General features: G+C 42.7%; 2 protein-coding genes across 4 annotated transcripts; one reads left to right on the forward strand and one right to left on the reverse strand.

The window, feature by feature from the left end:
• Positions 1 to 1,209: 1,209 nt before the first annotated feature.
• LOC109853307 (alpha-crystallin A chain) lies at positions 1,210 to 19,393 on the forward strand. 3 transcript variants are annotated; one of them, XM_020425256.1, is made up of 4 exons: positions 1,210 to 1,540; positions 8,955 to 9,071; positions 10,457 to 10,646; positions 18,548 to 19,393. In XM_020425256.1, the coding sequence occupies exons 1-4, from the start codon at positions 1,353 to 1,355 to the stop codon at positions 18,740 to 18,742; spliced, it is 690 nt and encodes a 229-aa protein (XP_020280845.1). In that variant the 5' UTR covers positions 1,210 to 1,352; the 3' UTR covers positions 18,743 to 19,393. The 3 variants fall into 3 exon arrangements, with proteins under 3 accessions (XP_020280845.1, XP_020280846.1, XP_020280847.1); XM_020425258.1 differs by lacking the exon at positions 1,210 to 1,540 and adding an exon at positions 4,415 to 4,595; XM_020425257.1 differs by lacking the exon at positions 8,955 to 9,071.
• LOC109853306 (nischarin) lies at positions 19,323 to 22,860 on the reverse strand. Its single transcript, XM_020425255.1, has 3 exons — positions 22,422 to 22,860; positions 21,968 to 22,280; positions 19,323 to 21,730 (listed from the first exon to the last, which is right to left on the reverse strand). Exons 1-3 carry the CDS (start codon positions 22,547 to 22,549, stop codon positions 20,765 to 20,767), a joined length of 1,407 nt encoding a protein of 468 aa, XP_020280844.1. The 5' UTR covers positions 22,550 to 22,860; the 3' UTR covers positions 19,323 to 20,764.
• Positions 22,861 to 23,079: the final 219 nt, after the last annotated feature.

Genomic DNA, 23,079 nt, shown 5'->3' on the forward strand with positions numbered 1-23,079 from the left:
TTGATTCAATATGATTGTCCAATATTGGATCGTGACAGAGAGAGACTTCCGTAAATACTTTCACATTTAATCACTTCAATTTATCTGACATGCTATGAGACGTAAGACGTCAAGCCGACGTCTCGCCGACGAATGTTGTTGACTCTTCAACGAGACCTTTTAATTCGACGTACAATTTAATTAATCAATCAATGCCGTAAAAAATCGAAATCATCCGCCACTCGTAACTCGTTGAACGTCTTACATCATTTCAAATCACCGGTGTTGTAATTTTCCAGTTTGCGCTTTGACAATGCGCGGAAATGTTTGTTTTTTATTTTTGCACGACAGAACGTAATTTGTTTTTGAAATTAAAAAAACAAAACTGTATATCAAAAAATTCAAGTTTCTGCGTGCGCGCTTGTTATTTTCGTCGTTTCTTTGATGTCCATAAAAGTATGCAAATTTTGTTTGAAACATTTGAATATTGGAATTTGCGAGATTGTTCTTTCGCGGGGGTCGTTTATAAGGAAACGCGAGTCTATTAGTCACGCTTTTCCATGTCTTGCGCGATCAACGATGATTCGTATAGTTTCCGCGCGCTTTCGCCCACGCTCTATGCAAACAAATTCTCGAATCCCGCGTTTTTCTCGCGTTATTTGTCTTGAAAATAATTTTTTTCAGTAAATTCTCAATATTTTTAATCTGAGAAAGGAAATTATTGTATCGATAAAGACGTAATTTCTTTCGATTCGTGTTTAAATTTAACGGTTGACTCTCGAATGATATTGATTTTTTTTTTAACGAATTGAACGTAATTGGGACACACGCGGTCGCATAACGTCGATATCAAATATTCAGTTACTTCATACAATTTTAGACTACTTTTGTCCGCTTGTTTTGCAAAAGTAATGAAGATGATTTCGATGGCCATAATGTCGATGGTAAATTTGAAGAGGATAATAATCGTGCTTTGTGTTGTCGTATGCGGCGATTGTTCTGTGTAGCTTCCAGCGACTCATTAACGATGCTATTTTGGTAATTAATAAATAATTAAGCTTCAAAGCCCTGTTCATCGACGAACGCGTCAAAAACTAAAACGAATGTCCGCTCGGTGGACGGCCCCGCGTATACGTGTGGGTTACGGAAGGGGCCGAGCGCGACCGAACACGGCCGAACTCCCACGAGCGGCCATCGCCAGCGTCGCCGGCTATTTAAGAGGCAGCCGGCGAGCCGCGCTCATTCCCTCGTACGAGATACGTGCGTGAAACGTTGTCGTGTGTCAGATTCGCGAGATCTCGACGGACCGCGCAAGTCCTCTGATTGTGATCGCAGTGACAAGAGAGAGACACAAGTGTTAACGAGCGAAAACCATGGCCGACAGTGGTATCAAGCGCAACATTCCCATCAAGCTCGGCGATTTCAGCGTGATCGACACCGAGTTCTCCAACATACGTGAGCGCTTCGACGCCGAGATGAAGAAGATGGAGGACGAGATGTCGCGGTTCCGCAGCGAGTTGATGAACCGCGAGAGCAACAACTTCTTCAAGAGCACCACCAGGTAATCCGGAAACCGGACTTGCTCGCGATTAATTTCCTAACCTGCTTTCCGGACGCCGGCGGTTTTCACATTCTCTTTCTCAATCTCTGTGTCTCTCTTTTTCTCTTTATCTCTTTCGCTCTTTTCGTCTCTTTCTCTCTCTCTCACTCGACACAACAAATACGCGATTATTTTGAAAGCTTTTTTTTCGGCATTCCACAAGTGCTGCGCAATTCGACGTGTTTACGCGCGTGTTTGCCGGTTATATATGTTGCTTTTATCGAAAAATCATCCTTCGCGTTACACATCTATACAAAACATTATTTTGATTATCTGAAGTTAACGCGTACGGTTTCCGTTTCGTACGCCAACTACTGCAACTTCGCGGCGTACGTCGCGGCTGCCGTTATGCGAATTGACGAAAGATCGATAAAAAGAATTGGAACAAGTAACTGACAAAATAATTGACTCTTTTTGGGACGAAACAAGGCAAGTAAATAAAACTGTTAACATCGGGAGTGTATTGATCTTTCTGTTCTTTGAAACAGAATGACGCGGTGATGCAATTAAATTTGTCCTAATTGCGACGCAAAGAACAAGGGGAAAGAGAGACAGTGAGAGAGAAACTCTAGAAACAAACTTTTGTTTCGGTACTTTTATATCGGATCTATTATTTAGTTGCTTTCGTTTTCGATCGTGTCAAATTTGTGTTTACGCGACAGATGTCGAATTCGCCTTATCTCCGACGTATCTTCAGGGAAACTGTTTCTTTTTTATTGCGCGCCGCGCGATGCACGTTCGGCGTTGAAATTACTCGCTGATCGACGGATCAGCTAATCACTCGCAGGCTTCGTGTATCCAACTCGCAATGTCTGAAAAAAAAAAAAGAAAAAAAAAACCAATTTTTGCGCGATAAATATTATTCACGATCCGTCTTGATCGTCGGTAATTTCGCGCAAGTTCCGTGTGGATTAGCCTGATCGAGCGTGCGATTGACGAGATTATTACGTCCGTTTACTGATCGATCGCAGGTGTTATCGCGCGCACGTAATTCGATTTTTTGAGACGATGATTCAAAAGTTCGATTGCGTAAGCAAGAAACGCATTATCATAATTGAAAACACAGATACGTTAAATATTTAATTAATTTTTTTTTGTTCCAAGAAAACGAGCCACTCTCTTTGCGAAAGAAAATATCGAAATCAATACAAAAAATATTGATGATATTACCTGTACGTTTGGACGATTCGTTCGCGCTCAGGAAAACGTGCGGTACAAAATTACCTGGGAATTATTCGTGCGCGATAAATTCACGTCGTCGTCGTCGTCGCCGTGGCTTTGTTGAAGAACAGAATACTGTTTAATTTATTATTACGCGCGTTAATTAGCGTGAGAAAAGATACGTCTGTCACATGACTTGTAAAATCTATTAAATACAGCTGTTTTTTTTTTTTTTTTTTGTTAATTATCGCGAAGCGTCACATCGAGTCGCACGCAAAAACGAGCGAGTGAGTGAGTAAATGGACTCTCTTGAAGTTTAGCGCCAAGTTCTGTTAATGGAAAGTGCAATTCGGGTCGCCGTTAAATTATCTCATTTTTTTTTTTTTTTTTTTTTTTGCATCGATACAGTCGTTTCACGCATTTCAGTATCCCGTACCTGCTATTTATAGAGATTCCGTCACTGCATTCGCAGACCAGAAGCCCCCCTTTGAGCGTCTCGGCGGAGAGGAGAGCAAAGCGCGCGCGGAATAATCTCGGGTGCGATAGTGTGCGTGCATCGGAAATTTGCATACGTTCGAATGTGTGACGGTGTAACTTTATCACCGGAATTATCTGATCTTTCTCGTTTAGCGGAAAGCGACCGCGCGAAATAATCACGCGGCGATTTAAATTTTTGTACACGTTTTTTTTCTTTCCGAGGCAAAATATGTGGTATAGCGATTTTCGTGTGAACGAAACAAATTTTGTTCTGAACGTGTGTTGATTTTCGCATAATTGTCAAACACCACTGCATCGTCGGCAATATTCACGAAAGAAAGTCTTGTTCTCTCCGCAAACCATTTTTCGAGTCGGCAAACGAGTGTCTCGAGCACTGTCTGTTGCATTTTTACAGAGTCAGTAAAGTTACACGGGCGTAAGTGTTTCGACGAGTTGACGTTTCTATAGCGAATCCGGTTTTATTTTAAAACACATTGTTGTGGAAAATATCTCGGTTGGTGTGTACGCGTCGCGCTATTACCGCGAGCAGTTGCGCGCGCGTCTCTGTTACGCAATTACGTGTCGGTCGCGAGAACGCACAATGAACGCGGGAGTCGGTGGCGCACTGATAAACGCGCACATTGTTGGTGCGCGCACACACACACATACGCAACGTTACCGGGAACTTGCAAAATGTGTTCAGTATGGAAAAGCAAGATGAAAACGCGGAAATAAATTCCACCGGTGGAATTCTCTTTTGCATCTCGATGTTGTAGTTGCGCGAGTAATTTTGTTAACGCGGTTTACAATTTTTATATATTTTTTTAAAAAATTTATATTGCGTTAAAAAATTTATATTACGTTACGCGTACCGAGTCGTTTTTTCTTCTTCATTTTTACACACGTGTTCTCTTCGAGACGAAATCGACGGGTGCTCCGCGAGTGCACCTTGTTCGAGGATGAGAAAAACAGCAGCACGCTTTTTTACATCGCGTTGTTATTACAATTATTGCGTCAAGTGACCCTGACATTGCTCACGTTGCGCGATCGCTAATGGACTTCTCCCACTCGAGAACCGCTGGAATCAAGCTCTAAAATCGCGATGCAGGAAAAGGTGAGGAGGAGCTTGCGAACATCGTCCGTGCGCGATTTTACGCAGTAATTTTTGCGGCATCGCGGCGACTGCACACACAGAGCGCCGCGCGCCGCTGCTGTTTTCAAAGTGCGTCGTCTCGTCGCGCGACTTTGCTCTCGCGTTCGCCAGTATCGATCCGCTCTCTATCGGCGAGGAAGAGACCACGCGTCGGGACCGATCCACGACGATGATCCTGGACGAAGATCTCTATCCACCCAGGCACAAAACGGTGATCAAGTTTCGGTACGTTGCACCGCGCGAACTCGCGGTCGAAAAACTCCGCGTTTCATTCCACTCGCTTGTCATTTATTTCCGCAACGTCTTTTGGCAACAAAAATGTTCGAACTCGCCAATTAATTATCAGTAATTTTATCGATCACCTTTTAATTACTTCTGCGCGTACGTATGTCATTTTTTTTTTCATTTGTGCGTTGCTAGCGAGGCACAAAATAAAAATTAGAACCGAACTTCAACGCGATGACCTCAAATTGCGTCAGTTTAATTGCGATCCAATCTTGGTCGTCGATTCTTTATTGTGATTTCTAAATTCGTTCGTCGCTTTGTAAACCGCGCGACGGAATCTTTTTCGGGGTAACACACGTGTTGTGTCGTTGGCAACGAGGTATGCGTGCGATGCGTCTATAAATATGCGTCGTGACAAGCAGGTGCTCGATATCGATAGCGTGTTCTCGATGGATCTTCTCGTGGGAGGTGAGAATGGTCCATTATGAAGTCCGAATAAATCACGCGCATCTGACGTAATGTTTTCGCGTTCAGGGACGGGATTGCCGCAAATAGACAAGCGCGTTTTGCGATCATCGTGTTGCACAGAACTGCGCAAGAGTTCTCGATGTAAAACATTGTTTTTTTTTTTTTGTTTTTTTGATTTATGAAGTACCAGTCAAAGACGCGGCGGTACGCGACCGTACGAAGTTCGTCTTTACACACATCTCAGAAAATATCCTGCTTTCGCGTTAAGATTCCACGTTTTGCGAATTTAATGAAATTGCGAATTTGAAAACTACGCAGTTCTTCGAAAATATCTCGAAACTATTCTACGTTCAAACGCTTCGAAATCACCGAATTATTATTTTACAAGCGAAATACTACAGAAATATCTTCCGATAAAATATTTTGAAATGTTCTACATCGAAAGATTGAAACGCTTCGAAACCATGGAATATATATTATTTTTGAGAACAAAGTAAAAATATCTTCCGATGTTAATTTCATAAGAAACTCTTCAATACCTCTCTTCGTTAGATAGAACGCCAATAAGTTACACTCAGTTCTCTTGTTTTCGCGTTACACTCTCGTTTGTAAATGTGTGCGCGCGCGCGCGAAACAAAGATGTGCTTGTGTACAGAGGAAAAGTTTGATGAATTCGTGCGCGCGCGGATGTGTCTGTCTTGAACAGAGAGAGAGAGAACTTTCAGAGTTCGGCGTGTGTCGTGCAATCGAGCAGCAACAGGAAATTGGCTCTTGTTATAGGCTGTGAGCAATAGAGCTTGTTAGTTGACTTTGGCGAACTATGTTAAACTTCATGCACAAAACTTTCGCGGATAGAACCGCGATGTGGTGTGCGGTCGCGATCGAAGAAGCGACGAGAGATGCGTGCGTGTCGAACGGAAATTCAAACTCGCGCGAGCTCACTTTTGCACACGCTTTCCGGCGGCACAATCGTCGTCGTCTCTTTGTGTGTTTCGCAACCCCGTCGTGTTAATCCCGCCCAAGTCAAGCGGCGGATTCATTGACTTCCAGCAACCGGCTATTAACATCGCGTAATAGCTAAATGCGGTTCCGCGCGCGCGCGCGTGCGTGCTCCCCCGCGATTATCTTATTCGATAGAGTCGGTTAATGGCCGTAGATATGATTAGCGACAATTGTTTTTTTTTTTTATCGTTTATCGTCTCGATTGAATTAAAATGAATAAATAGAGACAGTTTGACATTTTGCGCGTCCTTCGATCGTCGAGATTTCCAAGTTTACGAAGTTTAACTCGAGAATTATAAGATTGTAAAATGCACGTAACGCGAACGGCATGCGAAATCACGTGACGATCGAATAATCAAAGTAAAGTTAGTAAAGTTATTGTTGTTACGCCCTCGTGATTCGCGCGCGTTTGGCCTTTTCACTCTCCGACAAGAGCCGGAGAGTGTAGTTTTGCAAGATATCCCGAGCTATGGTTGACCTCCCTCACACGATTTCACGAGACGAGATCCGACCTTTCTCTTGTCTTGAGCATAATTGCTCTCTGCCGCGTTCCGCCGTTCTTTCCCACAACAGACTTTCCTGCGGTTTTTGCCTCTCTTCGCGCGGGGCGAACATTTTGTGATATTTAAACGCGCCTCTCTCTCTCTCAGTTTTTACAGATTCAATCAAACAGAGAATTTCTAATAATCGACCGCGTACCTCGAATATCCAGGAAGAAAGGCATAAATTTCGCGATGACGTTCGATAGATTCGCCAAAAAATTCGCCGCATCAAGATACACTTGTCGCGCCGTTTGACATGTTTGACGGCGATATCTTCTCCGTTTTTGTTACGCACGCGAGAAAGGGAACAAAACGGCGGGAGTACGTTTTTACTGTCGCCAAACACGTTATGTCGCGTGACGGGATACCAGCGACATTCGCGTTCGCGGAAACCGTTTCGCTGTCGCGGAACTCGCTTTATCCGGATCAAATTTTATATAAACGTAATCACTCGCGACGCTTTGTGTCACTTTTCTGAGCATCAAAATTGCATTCTGTCGAAGTTTCTCGAACGCTTCATTGAGTTTCGATTCGCTGCGAATATAAGCGAGGAAGATATTGGAATTTTATTTCATCAGCGAAAAGAGCGAAAGAATTCCAGGAAGAGAGGTAGCAACCAAGGTGCAAAGATAAATGCGAGTTGAGAAATCGCGCGCGCTTATCCTCGCTGCTGCAAGTGCGCGGCGCGACGACGACGACGACGACGACGTGATTACACATTGCGCTATTTTAGTATCATTTGAGGTTGACGACCTCGCCGAAGACTAGGCGACTTCCGGTTATCGGCGTCGCGATATCTGGTTTAGGCGTGCAAGTGACGTTACAAAGTGGTATATCTAATTTTTAATAATCCGCGTGCGGATAAACACGTTTGCGATCGATCGATCGAGTCCTTCGCGGTGAACGTTTAATAAGTTTAACGTCAATTATCAGATGTGTCAATTAGCGCGGCATCGATCTCGGGTGGAAAAAAAGGTCAGCGAGCAAATGCAGATAACCGATCGTCGGAGCGTTTATGATTTTTTTTTTTAGGGGGGGTTGAACAAGATTTGTATACACGCATACACAATGTTTACAAGTACGCTTGTTAATTTGTTTATTTGTACAAATAATTTGTACGTAGCTTTTGACGTTTAATTTGCTGACGTGTGACGTGTGTCGATTTGTTCTTGCTGCTTTTTTTTTTTTTTTTTATTTTACATACACGTTGTTTGAAACAATTCTGCCAGCGTTTCCGAGGATAGTTTTGTATTTGCGTCAGGGCTTATGTATTATGTTCGCGCGAAACTTTACCGCTTAATTTTCAGGTTTCAGTTGCGATTTTTAAAAATAATTTTACGACATGTATAACCGAATTGACAACACAAAAATGTTGCAGACGTGTGAGAAATAGCGAGTTTTGTAAGATCATTTTTTGTGCAGTTTGACTTTTACTCTTTTCCAAAAAAAAAAAAAAAAAAAAAAAAAAAAAAAAAAAAAAAAAAAAAAAAAAACCCATTTACGTTTGCAGCATTTTTTTATTGCGTAATTAACTAAGTACGGCATTCTAAGTGAGAATACAAGAAAAAAAGAAAGTTTTTTAATTAAACATATCTTGCTTGGAATGTCACTAGGTCGTTTGTTTCTTGGTGCGAATAAATTAACCGCTCCCAAAAGTGTCTCGTTAATCTTCTATTTAGTATTATAACCCCGTATCTTGATTGCGAAACATTCAATTCGAAGTAGTGCTCGCGCTACTGAAAAATCAATATCGAGAATCTGGCACAGCGCGACATTGACGAGACACGATCGATAGTTCCGAGGGTTGGATTTCGTCAAACGGAATTACATGTAAACATTTCGAACAGTTTTATTCGTCGATCGATACGGCTTTGGCGATCGCCAACTGTGGTATCGTCGAGAATCGATTGAATAAATCCCGCTTAAGAACCGATGTTTTTGTTAAACGAAAATAACACGACGCGCGAAAAGGATTATTACTTGTAAGATAGGAAGAAGAGGATCTCAAAAAGAGATCCGCTTCTACGGTTGGACGAATAACTGTTTATCGTTGATGAAACCTGGCCTGAGGAAATCGCGGAGCTAAGATTAATCGCGCGGGGACGATCGCACCGGCCAAGAAACACGCGGGGACCGCGTTTGGCGTAACCGCGGCGGATTAAGATCCGGACGAAAACTCCGCCACAAACCAAAAGCCACAGTTAACTGTTTAATAATAATAATAATAATAATAATAATAAATAATAATAATAACAAACAATCCCTCTTCCTCTCTGCGCTCGACTACCGATATTGGCGCTCGCTCTCTGTCTCTCTGCATTGGCACGTTGGTTCACTAACTATGAAGTCGGCATCACACGAGCACCAGCGAGCACCACACGTCGACGACCTCGAAGACCGAAGGTTGGGACAAGGTCGATCCTGCAGCACCGTCGAAGCGGTCCGCGTTCGACAGCTTCAAAAGGTGACGCCTATAACACACGTAGAACAAAAAAAAAGGGAAAGAAAAACACATATAGACGAAACAAAAAAAACCTCGAAAAGCACGCGAGAATCCATCGATGTAGAGATACGATCGATTCGCATGGGAATCGAAAAATAAGGGGGTGCGAACCGTCCCGATCTCAATTTTCCAATCAAGCTTGTCAGAGGATCGAGTAGATTCGACGCTTGTTATGTGAAGTATAGCGGTAGTGGTACAAATCGATTAATCCGCACTTTGTTAATTAACTCTATTGTATGTGTACCTACCCCGAAAGTATTTTTACCCTGCACCGTTTGTCTGTCTCGGTTTTGTTTTTGTTTTTTAACCCTTGGTAGGGATGGATTTGAGGATTAAAATTACCTAGAGTGTTGCGCTTGTATACAATTCGGACGTAGTTAGGCAAATGGGAAGCGAGTTTTAGAGATTTTGATTGATTACATAATAAGTTTGATGATTTTTTAATTACAATGCACAGATTATATACACAACGAAGAGAGAACTCGAGAATACAAAAAGTGTATTTCCCGTTTGCGTAACCCGCGGAATTGGATTAAAAAAAAAAAAAAAAAACGACTCGTCTCAAATTTGTGATACGAAATTAATTAGATTAGATCGTATAAATGTTGTAATATAAGAATAACAAAATCGAGAACGTACTTAGATAAGAACTAGAGAATTGGAGTATAAGATCGCAGTGTAATACGCTTCTTCTACGAAGGGTTAACGCAAGTTCGTATTGACACGATTCATACCTCATATGTTTCTCATCGCATAGATCATAAGTGCTGCGTATATCAAATAACACTTCTAATCAACACTGAAAAAGCCAACGCGATTATCTCAATTGCTTGTAATTGAATGATGTCAATTATTCCAATTCGTTCTGCAATAAAATTCTCTTTGTATTTTTTTTTTGTATCTAGCAACAACTAAGAAGTTGCTGTTAGAAAAAGTTGTAACTTCGTTTCGATCGTCGATATTTGGAAATTAACATTCGTCGGTTTTTTTGGTGTTGAGACCATCAGTGCACGATTTTTTCTCAATGTCAATTTTTGCGTTTTTTTACTCTGTGTTTGTATTTCTCTTGTGTGTCTCCGTCGCATTGTTACGTCACCGTAAGTAAGGCTTCAAACGTCACAACTCGTACCGTAGTGTAGTCAACACACACACACACACGCACACACAGGAATTTCGCACTTAGTGTTCACGGAAGAGTCAACGTCGCTCTCTCATCATCAATCGTTTATCGTTTAATGTGATCTCTCTCTCACCGTTTTCTCATTTAAAAATCTCTTGCTTTTACGAGCGCCGATCGATTTGGGACGGCATAACCGAATTTCCGTTTTTGTTTCTTTAAATTGCAGCACCACCACGCAACAGTCCACTCAGAACAGCAGTTCTCTGAGTCCTCAGCATGATCATACCTGGTTGGACGGCCTCAACAGTCCCCTCATCCAGGACGAGGGTGACAACAAGATGCTGAAGCTGCGCTTCGACGTTTCGCAATACACGCCCGAAGAAATCGTCGTCAAGACTGTGGACAACAAGCTGCTGGTAAGCAAAATTTTCCCCGAAGCGAAGCGTTTCGCGAGAGATTAATGCTTGACCGGTCGTCTTAAAATAGACTAGGTTTCACCAAAAGCAGCCGCTTTGTCGCGACCGGAAACCTATTAATCGGCACATTTGTATTTCTTTTCGTCATTAAAATAAATTTGATCTGTAAACATTTCGATTGCAAACTCGCGTAACATGATACTTTCGATAATTGTTGCTGGAAGTTTATTCTCGGCGACTGTCTCACGCGATTTAATTCACACGACAATAGATTACTCGGAGTCTCTTGGGGGAAGAGGAGGGGGGCGCTCTTTCGCGCGTCGATTTATCGCGCGTTCCCTTCTCTCGGAAAATTCGCGCGTCTCCGAAATTATTGCACAGTGTTGACTCATACACGACGATACACGCCGGGATCGTCTCTTGCGCAACTTGGCAAGATGCAAATCGGGACTCGGGTATTTTGCGCAATTGAATCGCGAACTGGCGCGACACAAAGTTGCCCGCGTATCTCTTCGTCCCGCCGTCGTCGCGACGATAGTCGATCATACTCGAGTAGACGTCGCGCGAATTAAGATTCGTTTTTGCCGACGACGAATTGAACCAACGGAAATTGATCGTAATTTTTCGTCTTTCACGACGTTCTTCCGCCGAGTGAAACAATTTTTTAACGGATGTATAAATCAACAGTTCTTGCCGCTTCAGGTTTCGCGAAAAATTTACACGTGAATTACAGCGGAACGGACGGGAAGTAATCATGACGGCGGCGAGAGAGGGGAGGGGGAATGCAGAGTACCTTGTGTAGGTACTACTTGGGGCGAGTCTTGATGAACTATGTAGAACGCGGTAATTGCCGCACGAGTTGCGTCACTTCCCGCCAGGGAAGTCTGCTTGCTTCATCATCACGCACGAATTCGCGCGCAGCCTCAATTTCTCACGAGATTCCGCGCGCGAATTCGTTATTTCGTGTATTTCCCGCGTATTTTCGTCGCGTATCACACCTCTTGAACAGCAAAAATATGGGGAGGAGGGGGTGCGCATAATAAATTCGGACGAATTTACGGATGATTATCATCGTACATATCCTTTCTTCGCGTTCCTCGAGAATTTTGAAGGAACGCGCGCGAAGAGACTAATATCATCTCGGATCTCGTCGGAATTTCTAGCGTCTCTTGCGAGAGAGCTCCTTCTCTCTAACGTTCTCGCGCCGACCTGGACGGAAATAACCGGCGCCGAAAATAAATTCACGTCGCCAGTCGTCACACCGACACGGATCGGAATAAATGTTCGGCCGTTGTGAACGAACGCCGAGAGCTCGAAATCGCGATCGCACTTTGTCGTACGCTTATGAATTACTCGGGAGAGACGTGATTTTTTCTCGCGCATATAACCCCGCGTTATTTCGCGACATAAATTGACAATTCAATTAAAATTTGCCAAGTGCGTGCGTAATCGTACGCACTGAGTGCGCAAGCGCGTTCGCTTACTTAAGTAATTGCCCGGGGGGAAGAGGACGCGTTACGTGATATCGGTTTGATACACGATATATATCCCCGGCCTTCTGTTTTGTAACGCGAGATAGCAATCTCGAAGAATTATCTATTCACTTCAATAAGGGAAGCAATTGAGCGGAAATCATCATGAGATAATCATTTTTCTCACTCTCTCTCTCTCCCTCTCTCCTCAACTCCCTTTTTCTCTCTTCAACTCCCTCTTTCTCTGATAAATAAAGCAAGATCACGTCTATCAAAGATGAGCATGTTGCAAAAATTTCTCTACCGTTATGCACGCTCGATTGACGAGGCCATTGTACCGTCACTCTCGCGATGAAAAGGAAGATCCGCAACGATGAGAGGATCATCCGTCGGCGAACAAGGAACGGTATTATACTCCGATGATTTATTCGATAAATCCGTCCGTCCGGCCGGCCGGTCGGTCGAGCGCGAGCTCGTTACTTCATTTCGATTTCACGGGCCTCTCACGAGTCACGTGACTGACACCTCGAAGCGCGCCTCGTCGCGTATCTTACACAAACCTGTTTCACAAGTCACGCTGAATCGTTTGTTCAAAACTTAATTGTGCAATTCTATTCTCTGTCCGACAGATTTTTATCACCTTTTCTAAAACGCGCGCGCGTAGAACGCAGAAAGAGAATCGTTGGTGAGATACGCTAATAATAGAGTTCTCTCTCTCTCTCTCTCTCGATATTATTGTAATATCAACAGCTGTTGACATCTCCGGCGGGGGAAAACAAGCGCGTGTTTTTCTTAGCATTTGCTTTCGCGCGCGCGTACACAAGTAGTTTATAACAGTTCAGTGGAAACGGCTGTCAAAACACGCACACGTACGAACGTCGTGTTTGCTGATGATGAGTCGTCAGCCTAAAGTGGCGCGTTCTCATTTCTTAAAAATTTATTCGTCGCCGCGGTCACCTTATCTCTCTCTCTCTCGCGAACAAGACCGAGTCGAGGTCTTTTACTCGTTAGCGCGTACATTATGGGTCCTCGAAAATAAATTTTCTCTGTCCAGTTTTCGGTGTTCGAAATTCCGGTATCGGAATTAAGCTTCGCCGCGTTAACCCAATTTTTTTGCATTGATCGATTCCCCTCGATCTTTTTTCTCTCCAGATCTGACGATTTCGTTCAGAGGAGAAAAGAAACTTATTTTCGCGCGCGAGAGTTCTTTTTTTCTTCTGAGATAATTTCGAGGGGAACGGGAGCAGCAGTCTTCCATAAACGGGCAGACGGAACCTGAACGGCAACAAAGAACCCCGAAGCGCGTATCGTGGTCAGGGTCCAGCGAATTCAGGTCGGCCGCGAACAAACCTTAAAGGGCTCGACCGAGGACGACGCTTTGAAGGACGAAGCAAGGTCCAGACCAGGGATGTAAAAATATATATCTTATATACACACACGCACACGAAGAAGAAAAGTAGAGAAACCTCTCTCGCGCGCGCGTCTGACACAGTGACGTCACCGCAGAGAAGCGACGAGAAGGCGTGCAACACCTTCTCGCCTCCTTTTTCGTCGCTCTTGCTCGCGACTCGTGCCAAGTTGAGTGGACTTTGATGAGGATTTAATTGATGAACGTCTAAATATTCCCCGGATGTGTGTACGTCTTGCGGACGTTAATTGAAAGCTCCGCGACAAAATAAGGGTCTTCCTCGTTAAAAACCTGGTTAAGGAAAGAGGCGTGTCTCTTTCCGAAATGTGTCGAGAGACATTTACGATCGAAAGACGTAATAGAGAGATTCGAGTCGAATGTGTGTGTGTGTGTGTGTGTGTAATAATTCTTTTCACGAAGAGGAGGAATAAAAAATGTGTTATCACGGATTCCGAGTCATTCCGAATCGCGTTTGATCGATTATTACAAGTATCCGAATCTATTTTACCACCATTCTCGCGAGAAGGCAGAAGTGTGGACGTTAAAATTCACGGTTATATTTAGTTCGTGAGTCAGAGCTGCCTAGGTGGCTTACGTTATTTTCGACAATCGCGGCACGGAATTTTGGATAGCTAAACTCTATTAAACGCCGAAAATATTTTCCTCGCGTTGATTTTCTCTTCGAGAAAAATTCGAGAGAAGAGCGCAAAACTTATTCGCACGCATTGCGCGAACTATAAAATAAAATTATTTTGACAATTTGTTACTTTCGAATTATATATTTGTTGTTGTTACTTATTTTCCAATATCGTGGAAACGTGTACGTGACTCGCAGAATTATAGAATCGCTATAATGAGATACCGTCGACGCAAAAGCGTGTAACCCAGATTTCGTCGCGCGAAATCGGTGGAGGGTGCGTTAAAGTTTGGCAAATCGGTCGCTCCAATGACTGGTGGTTTACAGCTGGTGGTGATTGCGTAATATCGTCCACGTTTCTCGTAAGACGATATCCCGTTGCGAAAACTTAGATCCTGCGAGGCGAGTTGGGTTACCGTAGTTTGTGCTCGCGTCTCCCGACGTCTCTTTCCCCCTTTTCTGCTTTTCTTTTCGTTCTCTTTCTCCTTCTTTTCCTCTCTTTTTCGCGGTCCCGCGACGGGAGCGGCTAGGATTACTCCGCGCGTTTTCCTCTTCGCGAGTAGTAGTTTGTGGTCTTTTAGCAGCACAGCCCGATCGATATCTCACGGAGAAACTTTTACGTACGTGCGAAAAAGAAAGAGAGAAATTGCGCTAAGTGAATGACTCTCTCTTCGTAGTACGGTAAAATCTATTTTGCGGCTTTGCTCTCATCAGGAAACGAAATCCCTTTTACTTTGGCATCGACTTACGTTATCTCCTGACCCGTATTTGTATTTGTTCGGGCGAAAATAGATATCCGAGTGATTGAACGCGACTCTTATACGAGGGAGAAGATTTCGAACGTTCATTTGCGAAAAAGCATTTCCCGACGAAGAATAATCACAATGACAACTTTGTATTATCGCAACTGACACATTGGCGAGTTTTTTCTGTAAAAATAAAATTTGTAAATTAAAATTGCATTCAGCTCACACATCCCAACGTGTTACCTCTCGGTTACTTTTACCGTCGTTGAAATTGAAATTCGACCGAAAGCGGATGCTTTCGGAGAATTCACATTCGAAAATTTATGCAAGGCGACAACACAAGCGACAACAACGCGTCTCGAATATACAAGTTGTCATTAATGTGTCACCGACGTGTAAACAAAGAAGAAGAATGCTAAAATCGCGTACGAAGAACAACATACATTTAAATGTCGAGAGTGTCGGCCCAATTTTTCACACGTGCGCAAGGTTAAGGCCGGTTTATTTCGTTTGTTGGCACGTGTCGCGAGCGACAACGGATGGGTCATTCGTTCGCGGTCGAATCTTACTCGGTCGTCTCGAAACGTGACGACGAAAGTTGTTCGAGAGAGAGAGAGAGAGAGAGAGAGAGAGAGAGAGAGAGAGAGAGAGAGAGAGAAAGAAGCGAATCGGGTGTAACTCATTAACGGCTTTTACGTAATGCAATTAGCACGAGTAGTAGCCTCGCCTACCGTTCGCGAGGCCTCTGCCTTTGATGCCGCTTTGTGTGTCTTTTGCCGCTCTAATGGGCGCGGCCCGGCATATCCTGCACCTGCATTTTTTTGCACGCGCGACAAAGCCATCGAGACACGCTTCAAGAAATAGCATCGCGATTAGCGATACGAGGGGAAAGAGAGAGTAGTTAAGGCCCTGCCAGAGTCAGCATCGTGACTTTACTGTCGATCGCGCGAGATGGTCGCCGACTGCACAGAGCTCATATTGCAAGTTCGCGTCCGTCTCGATTATATTCCAACAAAGAAACATACACTCTTGATTAAAATTAAGAGAGAGAGTGAGAAAAAAAACTTCGCTTTGTGTGAAAAAAAAAAATTGTTTTGTAAACAATTTTAATTAGAAATTGAAATCTCTCGTTGATATTCGCTAAATAAAAATAGTTAATTAAAATTGGAGAAAATGTTTTTTTTTGATACACTTGCGAATTGCGATTCGAATCTAGTACATCTTTTTTGTGTGTACAGTGTTTTACAAAAATACAATAGTTTCATTGAGCGATCGTGTGAGTCAACATCGCGCTACCGCGATCTTCAAGGCGAGTGTGACTCCGTAATTTCTAAATACGTCGCTGATCGTAACTCTCATCGTTAACGTGATGTAACGACTTTGTCGTTACAACATTCATTTGCACAAAACTCGATTCGAGTGACGCGCCGTATGCATCGAATACGCGCGGTAACAATATTTGCATGTTTTTTTTTTTTTTTTTTTTTTCCAAGTAACGACTACTACTGGAGTCTCCTCTGCGTGTTTTCAGAGTATAAGTTTCCTTTAACAGAAGAGTTTGTTTTTTTAAAAACGTCCGTCAAATTGCGTTCGGAAGATAATCCGGTGCGGATCGCACACAATTTAAGAAAAACCTATATAAAAGAGACCGAGATATAACCGGGAACGAGAATGCAATACGATTCTCGAGTTTGAAGTCTGATAAACAGGGTCGAGCGACGTCTTATGTATAATTCATCGAGACGTTGTTTTTTTTCTTTTTTTTTTTTTCATCGATAGCATCTGGTTTGAACTGTTTCGCGACGAAGCGGTAATGCGCGTCACGCGAGCCGAGGTGGTTTTAGGTACGTTTGAAGAATTTGGGACGCGCGGTTGTGTGTGCGGATATACGTTTTTTCTTTTGCGCGCAAGTGTGTGCGGGCGACCGATCTCCTTGCGATAAAATGCAAATTTGTATATTGATTACTGAGTCACGGCGGCAAAACTGTCTCGCCTGGGTATGTTCTTGGGGGAGAGGGGGAGGGATGGGGAACATACGGATATTTTTCTCAACGTACTTTTTTACGCTGACTTTTTTCACTTGAAAATGTCGAGGGGAACGCAATTATGTTTCTTTAGTTTCGCAAGACAAACCGGGTCGAACAGGAGGAAAGATAACTCGCGAGGAAGTTTAAAAATCGATTCGCGTCGACGTGAATGTGTTAGCAGAAGCTATGGCGCGGTGGTACTCCGCCATTTTCTCCATTTCGTCCTTCGTCCTTGTCGTTTACGAACTATATATCCTCAGTCTCGTAAAACGCGTTCTGATTTCCGCCGAGACTCTCGTAACCCACTTACGCTAGAAGGACACTTTTTTTTTTTTTTTTAGCGGAGATCTTCGTCCTGATTTTCGCTCCATTGTCTGCCAACAAGTTTCGTGAAGCAACTAGTCGACAAATGTAATAAACTTTATCGCGCAAAAATATCTCCGGCAAGAAGTTTATAAACAATCAAGATACGCGACGGGGGGAGACTCTTGACGAGAGACTTGTTTACGTGAAAAATCTGTCACTCGATACGCCGTTGTTGTTTTGTTGTCGATCCCTCTCGATACTTCGCGCGAAAACGCCAAGTAACCGATACACACAATTCGTGCGCATCCCGTGTAACGCCGTGGCGCGTCTCGCGTTATTCACTCGCGGAAAAAAAATAGGATCGATGTCTGACACGTTATACTATAACCCCACGCTTCCACTAAGGAGATGAAACCTACGCATGGTCAAACGGAGCGGACGAGTGACTCATGGGTCGCGAACGAGGAATGAGTAATACGGTCACTATTACACACAACACTTCTCGTTGCCCCATTTCTAGTTTACTCGTAAAGAAATTACTCGCGTCATTTCCGAAGGACATTTCTCGGTGTGCATGTACACCGAGAAGAGAAGAATGACGAAGAAAATTGACGAATCACGAAAATCTTACTTGAACCAACCATTTGCCGCGGTCCAGAGATTTTATCAATCAAATATATTCGTTGAGAGAAATATATATTATTTTAACTCTCTCGTACGTTTAAATTAAAAAAACAAACACTTGAAGTAACAATTGACTGCGAACTATAAACATTTTGTTGACATTGCAGTAGTTTTTTTTCTCAGTGCAAATACACGTGGTATCGAGGCAACGATTATTTTTCTCGTCACTCGTGACGGTTTATTCTACGTAAACCGAGTGTGAATTTCTTATGGAGAAAATATCGCGTTGAGTACGTACATGGACGTCTTTCGAAGAAATATCGAAATAAGAGGTCGTTAGTGCGTCCCTCCCCCCGTGTGAATAAATCAATTGCGACATGCTTTTTAAGCGCACGCGAGGCGAATATTAACGACGACTTGTAAACTTGTATGCCGTGAAAGCGCGCGCGGACGAAATGACAAGCACTGCTTGTTAACGTTAATCTTACTAATGTAATGTTAAATCGATAATATAATCGATATAAAACGTTGCAACGTTGCTTGGAATTTATATTTTTGTATTTTATTTATTAACAACAGATCGAAGTAAGATTTATAGACGCGATTGTAATTGCAAACTTCGAGGACTCACGAGATTACTGTTGTAAATGTAACACGGTGTATAAACTTTCGTTTGTTCAGGTTCACGCCAAACACGAGGAGAAGACGGAGAGCAAATCGGTTTACAGAGAGTACAACCGAGAGTTCTTGTTGCCGAAAGGAACCAACCCCGAGAGCATCAAGTCTTCTCTGAGCAAGGACGGTGTTCTCACTGTGGAGGCGCCTTTACCGGCGATCGGTTCGGGCGAGAAGCTGATCCCGATTGCGCACCAGTAAACTCCGGCGACGGAAACGTCGCGCGGAGGGAAACAAAAACCGACGTCTGATTTTTCCTGCGAATTCCTCGAATTCCTTCCGAATTTCCAACCACCATTCTCTCTCTATCCCGAATTGGATCCTTTCTCTTTTGTAAGTTCTTTCTATTAATCCTTTCTCTAATCTCTTACATACGATAACTTAAGCGCAAGTCGATTTATTCGCGAGAACGATATTCGACCAATTTCGACTACTTCAAAAATAGCGAAAATAAAAATGATAGCCGCGCGCCAAGCGCGTTGTGTGTAATATAAACTTAAAAATGAAAAAAAAAAAAAAATACGTTAAAATCAAACGTAGATCAATATCGAAAGTGCTACAAAAGTGCAAATGTGCACAACAGATATAACGACAAATGTTTGATAAATTTTGCCTTTTTCATACGAGAGCAGCTTTATTCCTTTGATACACAGAGTATTTTCGAAACTCCCCCTCGTAGCGTAACATTTTTCAAGAAATGTGCATTGCCTTTTGACAAGAAATATTTTTTTTTTAGTTAGAGAGACGGTTTTTTTTTCGAGAAGCTGTGAATGAGCTGTTGCTTACTTGTGCACCGCGATATCAAATCGAAAAAACTATTACAAATCAACGAAAACAAAAAAAAAAAAAAAAGAGAAACGATTATTTGTAATGGTTAACTTACATGTGTACGTGTTAGTTTAGGTGTACGTTAAAAGACTATAACACGAAAGCTTAGTATATACATAAATATATATATATGAGCATTATATATATATATATATATACATAATTGATATTATTTATGAATATTTTAATATTTTTTCGAGATACGCATAATACTTAAAGGTAATGCGAACACAAGTTCAAATAAAAGTCGATGACAAAATAAATGTGTATTTTGTTAATAATAATGTAAAGAAAAACGAAAGTTAACATATATATATTCCTTCTAAAACGTGCAAGGTAAGTGGGGACAATTCGGCATGTGAAATATTATCGATGCTTTCTTCGCGATCAGCGTATAAACAATAATAGAGAAATCGCTCGTTGTTTAAAACTAAATAATAATAAATTAAATACACACCTTATGTATTGAGATTGCTAAATGAATATATATTTTACCTCGATCTATACTTTGCTCGTAATTTGAGACCTCTGTTTTAATTTATTATTATTTAGTTGTAAACAACAATATTTCGTACGACAAAAACAAGTTACAGAAAAATCCAAGTTACACAGAAATGTTTGATTTACTTGTCTTTATTAACAAAATAATGTTTCTTTATATGTATATATATAATCTCTTTTACACTAAGTTATTATAAAACTGATTCACAGAGTTCTTGTATATTATTTCTTAAAAATGAAGAAGACGAGTTAAACAAGATACCTTAAAATAATTTTAAACGATTTAAAATAATATTTAAACGATCGAGAAAGATAAAAGTCTTGCGTAAAACGGGAAACGGGATAAAATCAATTAATTTACGCCGCGCAATTTACATAACAAACGGAGTTGTCGATTGTTACGAATTGCGATCGAAAAAAAAGATGCACGTTACGTGTGTAATTTCATTAACATATAAATTACATGTATCGAGTATAGCGACATTCCCGGTGAATTCGTTCCGATTGCGATATCACGTTTTTACAATTTTGTCATGGATCTAAAGAGTTTTGATTAAAAAACTTCGGTGCGTTTTATCTCTGGGACTTAACTAGAGAAATTACGACAAAGCGCACTACTTTGTTCTACGTGTGTATTTGGTTTCTCGCAACGGCAATAAAAAAAATTTTGTATTGCACCAAACCGATCGGCGAACGACAAAACACAAGACCAAAAACACTACAATTCCGTTAAGAGAACAGATTCAGTCTCGTAAATCGATAAAATTTACATATCGTATAAAAACGTATTTCTTCGCGTATTTAATTAATTATTTTTCGTATCTAAATATTCATCGCAAAATTTGGTCATCGCGATAAAAAGGAAAATCGCAACTGAATTTTTTTTTTTTTTTTTTATATACTCGGAACTTCAGCGGAGAACAGAGGAGCGTCCGACGCGGTGAAGGTGGGCGATTTACCTTCTCTCGCGATGCGCAACGCCTGGTGAACCGACACGGTATCGAGTTCCTTTTGATTCGGTTTCTCGTTATCCAAACAGATTTCCGCGGCACGTTTGCCGAACGGCTCCAACACCTTGACTCGGTAGTCCACTATCGTGGAGACCGGATTGCCCGTGAGTCTCAGATTCTCCAAACAAGGCAGGTGACCGATGTGTTTCACCTCCTCGATCCTCTCGATGCGATTGCAGCTTACGTCCAGTCCCTCCAACGAGTACAACTTGGAGAAACTGGCGAGCGAGGTCAATTTGTTTTGCGACAGGTCGATGTACACGATGTATCCGAGCCGAGTGTGAAGATCGTCCGGTAAACTGGCGAAATTGTTGGACGCTAAATACAGCTGCGACAATCTCGGCAGTAACGTCACATTCGAGATCTCGGACAAGTGATTGTTGTTCAACGTGAGGCACTCGATCTGCGGCAGCAGCTTGATCGCCTCGTCGATAACTTCGATGCGATTGTCGCTTAGGTCCAGATGCGTGACTTTCATCCACACGTGAGAATCGTTCGCGTTCTCGATGATCTTGTGAACTTCCTCGCACATAGCCAACTCCACGATGCTTCTGAGCTTGGTGTTTGTCACCTTCAACGTCGTTACGGTGTCCCGTAGATTTCCCATGTTGTAGATTTTGTCCACGGGATATCGATCGATCATTAAATTTTGCACGTTCTTAAAAGTGGACAGTTCGATGGGCAACGTGGAGGTGTAAATATTGCTGGTTCTGTAGGGTTCCGAACTACCCTCAATCGTGAGACTAGTTAGATGAGAATTGAAGTCGAGAACGTGACTAAAGTCGTATTTTTTATCCACGACTTCCATCAGCGGACACGGTTGCTTCAATCTCTCGCTGATCGCGTGCAACTGAAAAACAACACAAGAGAGAGACGCGCCAATTAACGTCTTGCGACAGTTTTGCGTCGATTTAGAGCAAGTTTCACTTGGCGCTCGCAGCGATCGTGAGCGTAGGTCAGGTTTCGTCGCATTAGTCGATTTGCCGGACATAGACCAATGCAGTTAAACGATTTGGACGCGGTTATCATTGCGAGCGCCAAGTGGATCTTACTATTAATCAACCAAGAACGATTTTTTCTTTGTTACCTGTATAGGGTTGAACTTGTAGCTGGTAGAAGTCTGTAGCAGAGCTTCGCCGCTAATAAAAAATTCCAGAGCCATGCTCTGCAGCAAAAAGTATATGTCGTATACGTGAAGATCGAGGAACACAGCCAGTTCTCTGGGCATCGCTTTCTTCAGGTAATTGTAAACGATATTCAGATATATCTCGAGATTTTGTCTGCGTTTCTCCACAAAAGCCTCGCACTTGTTGCCGATGAGTTTCTTTGGCGGTAAAATGTCCTTTTCCACGCAATGTTCGGAGACCAGTTTCTCGTGCAATTCCGCGAAATCGTTGTATCTTGAAACAAAGAAACCGTCATTCATCTTTGTGTCTGCCGCGCGATTGCGAATTACAATAAAAAAAAAAAACTATGTAATTAGAACAAAAAAAAACATATTATTGTACACGAGATACTGTCGTTTGCGAGAAGGTTATCACCTGTGCTTCACGGTCCATTTGATCGACGCGATTCCAACCTCGATGCAGTAATACGTGACCCCGTCCGTTGTCTCGAAGGACGGTATTTTCACTCGCACGTTCTCCTGATTCAGCAACAGACACGCCATGATCGGAGAAATTACCGTCTCGGCTCGTTTTTGTACGTGGCGATTGTGATTTTGCCACCGCGATCCGGGATCCGCCGAGAGGTTATCCTCTTTCAAGTAATCGCAGCCTCCGCGTTGCGGAATCGCGCGACACGGCGCATTTAGCCGCGGAATCTGCGATTGTCGCCCGCGCGTCCCTTCGCCGCCCAACGACGCTCTTTCCGCACAAACACGCCTCCTCCGCGCGCTTATCACCGTCGGTGCACTGACGTATTGTACACATATACGTTGCGACGATCGACGTCTCGCTGCCGACGAGACGTGACGCGACACGCGCGCATCATCCTCGTCATCTCCGATGACAGCTGCTGCACGCGCGGAGCTACGTGCACGCTGCTTCCATCTCACGGTAAAAGTGTAAAACGTGATAAATTTCACAACTATCTCTCTCGGTCGGTTCACATTTAGAAATTTATTTATCATTTTTTTTTTTTAATAAATAATTTCCGCGTTATTTTTTTAACAGCCGGGCTGGAAAAAAAATGACGAAT

The sequence above is a fragment of the Pseudomyrmex gracilis genome, unplaced genomic scaffold (genome assembly GCF_002006095.1).
Source record: "Pseudomyrmex gracilis isolate BER0280 unplaced genomic scaffold, ASM200609v1 scaffold_45, whole genome shotgun sequence".
NCBI lineage: Eukaryota > Metazoa > Arthropoda > Insecta > Hymenoptera > Formicidae > Pseudomyrmex > Pseudomyrmex gracilis.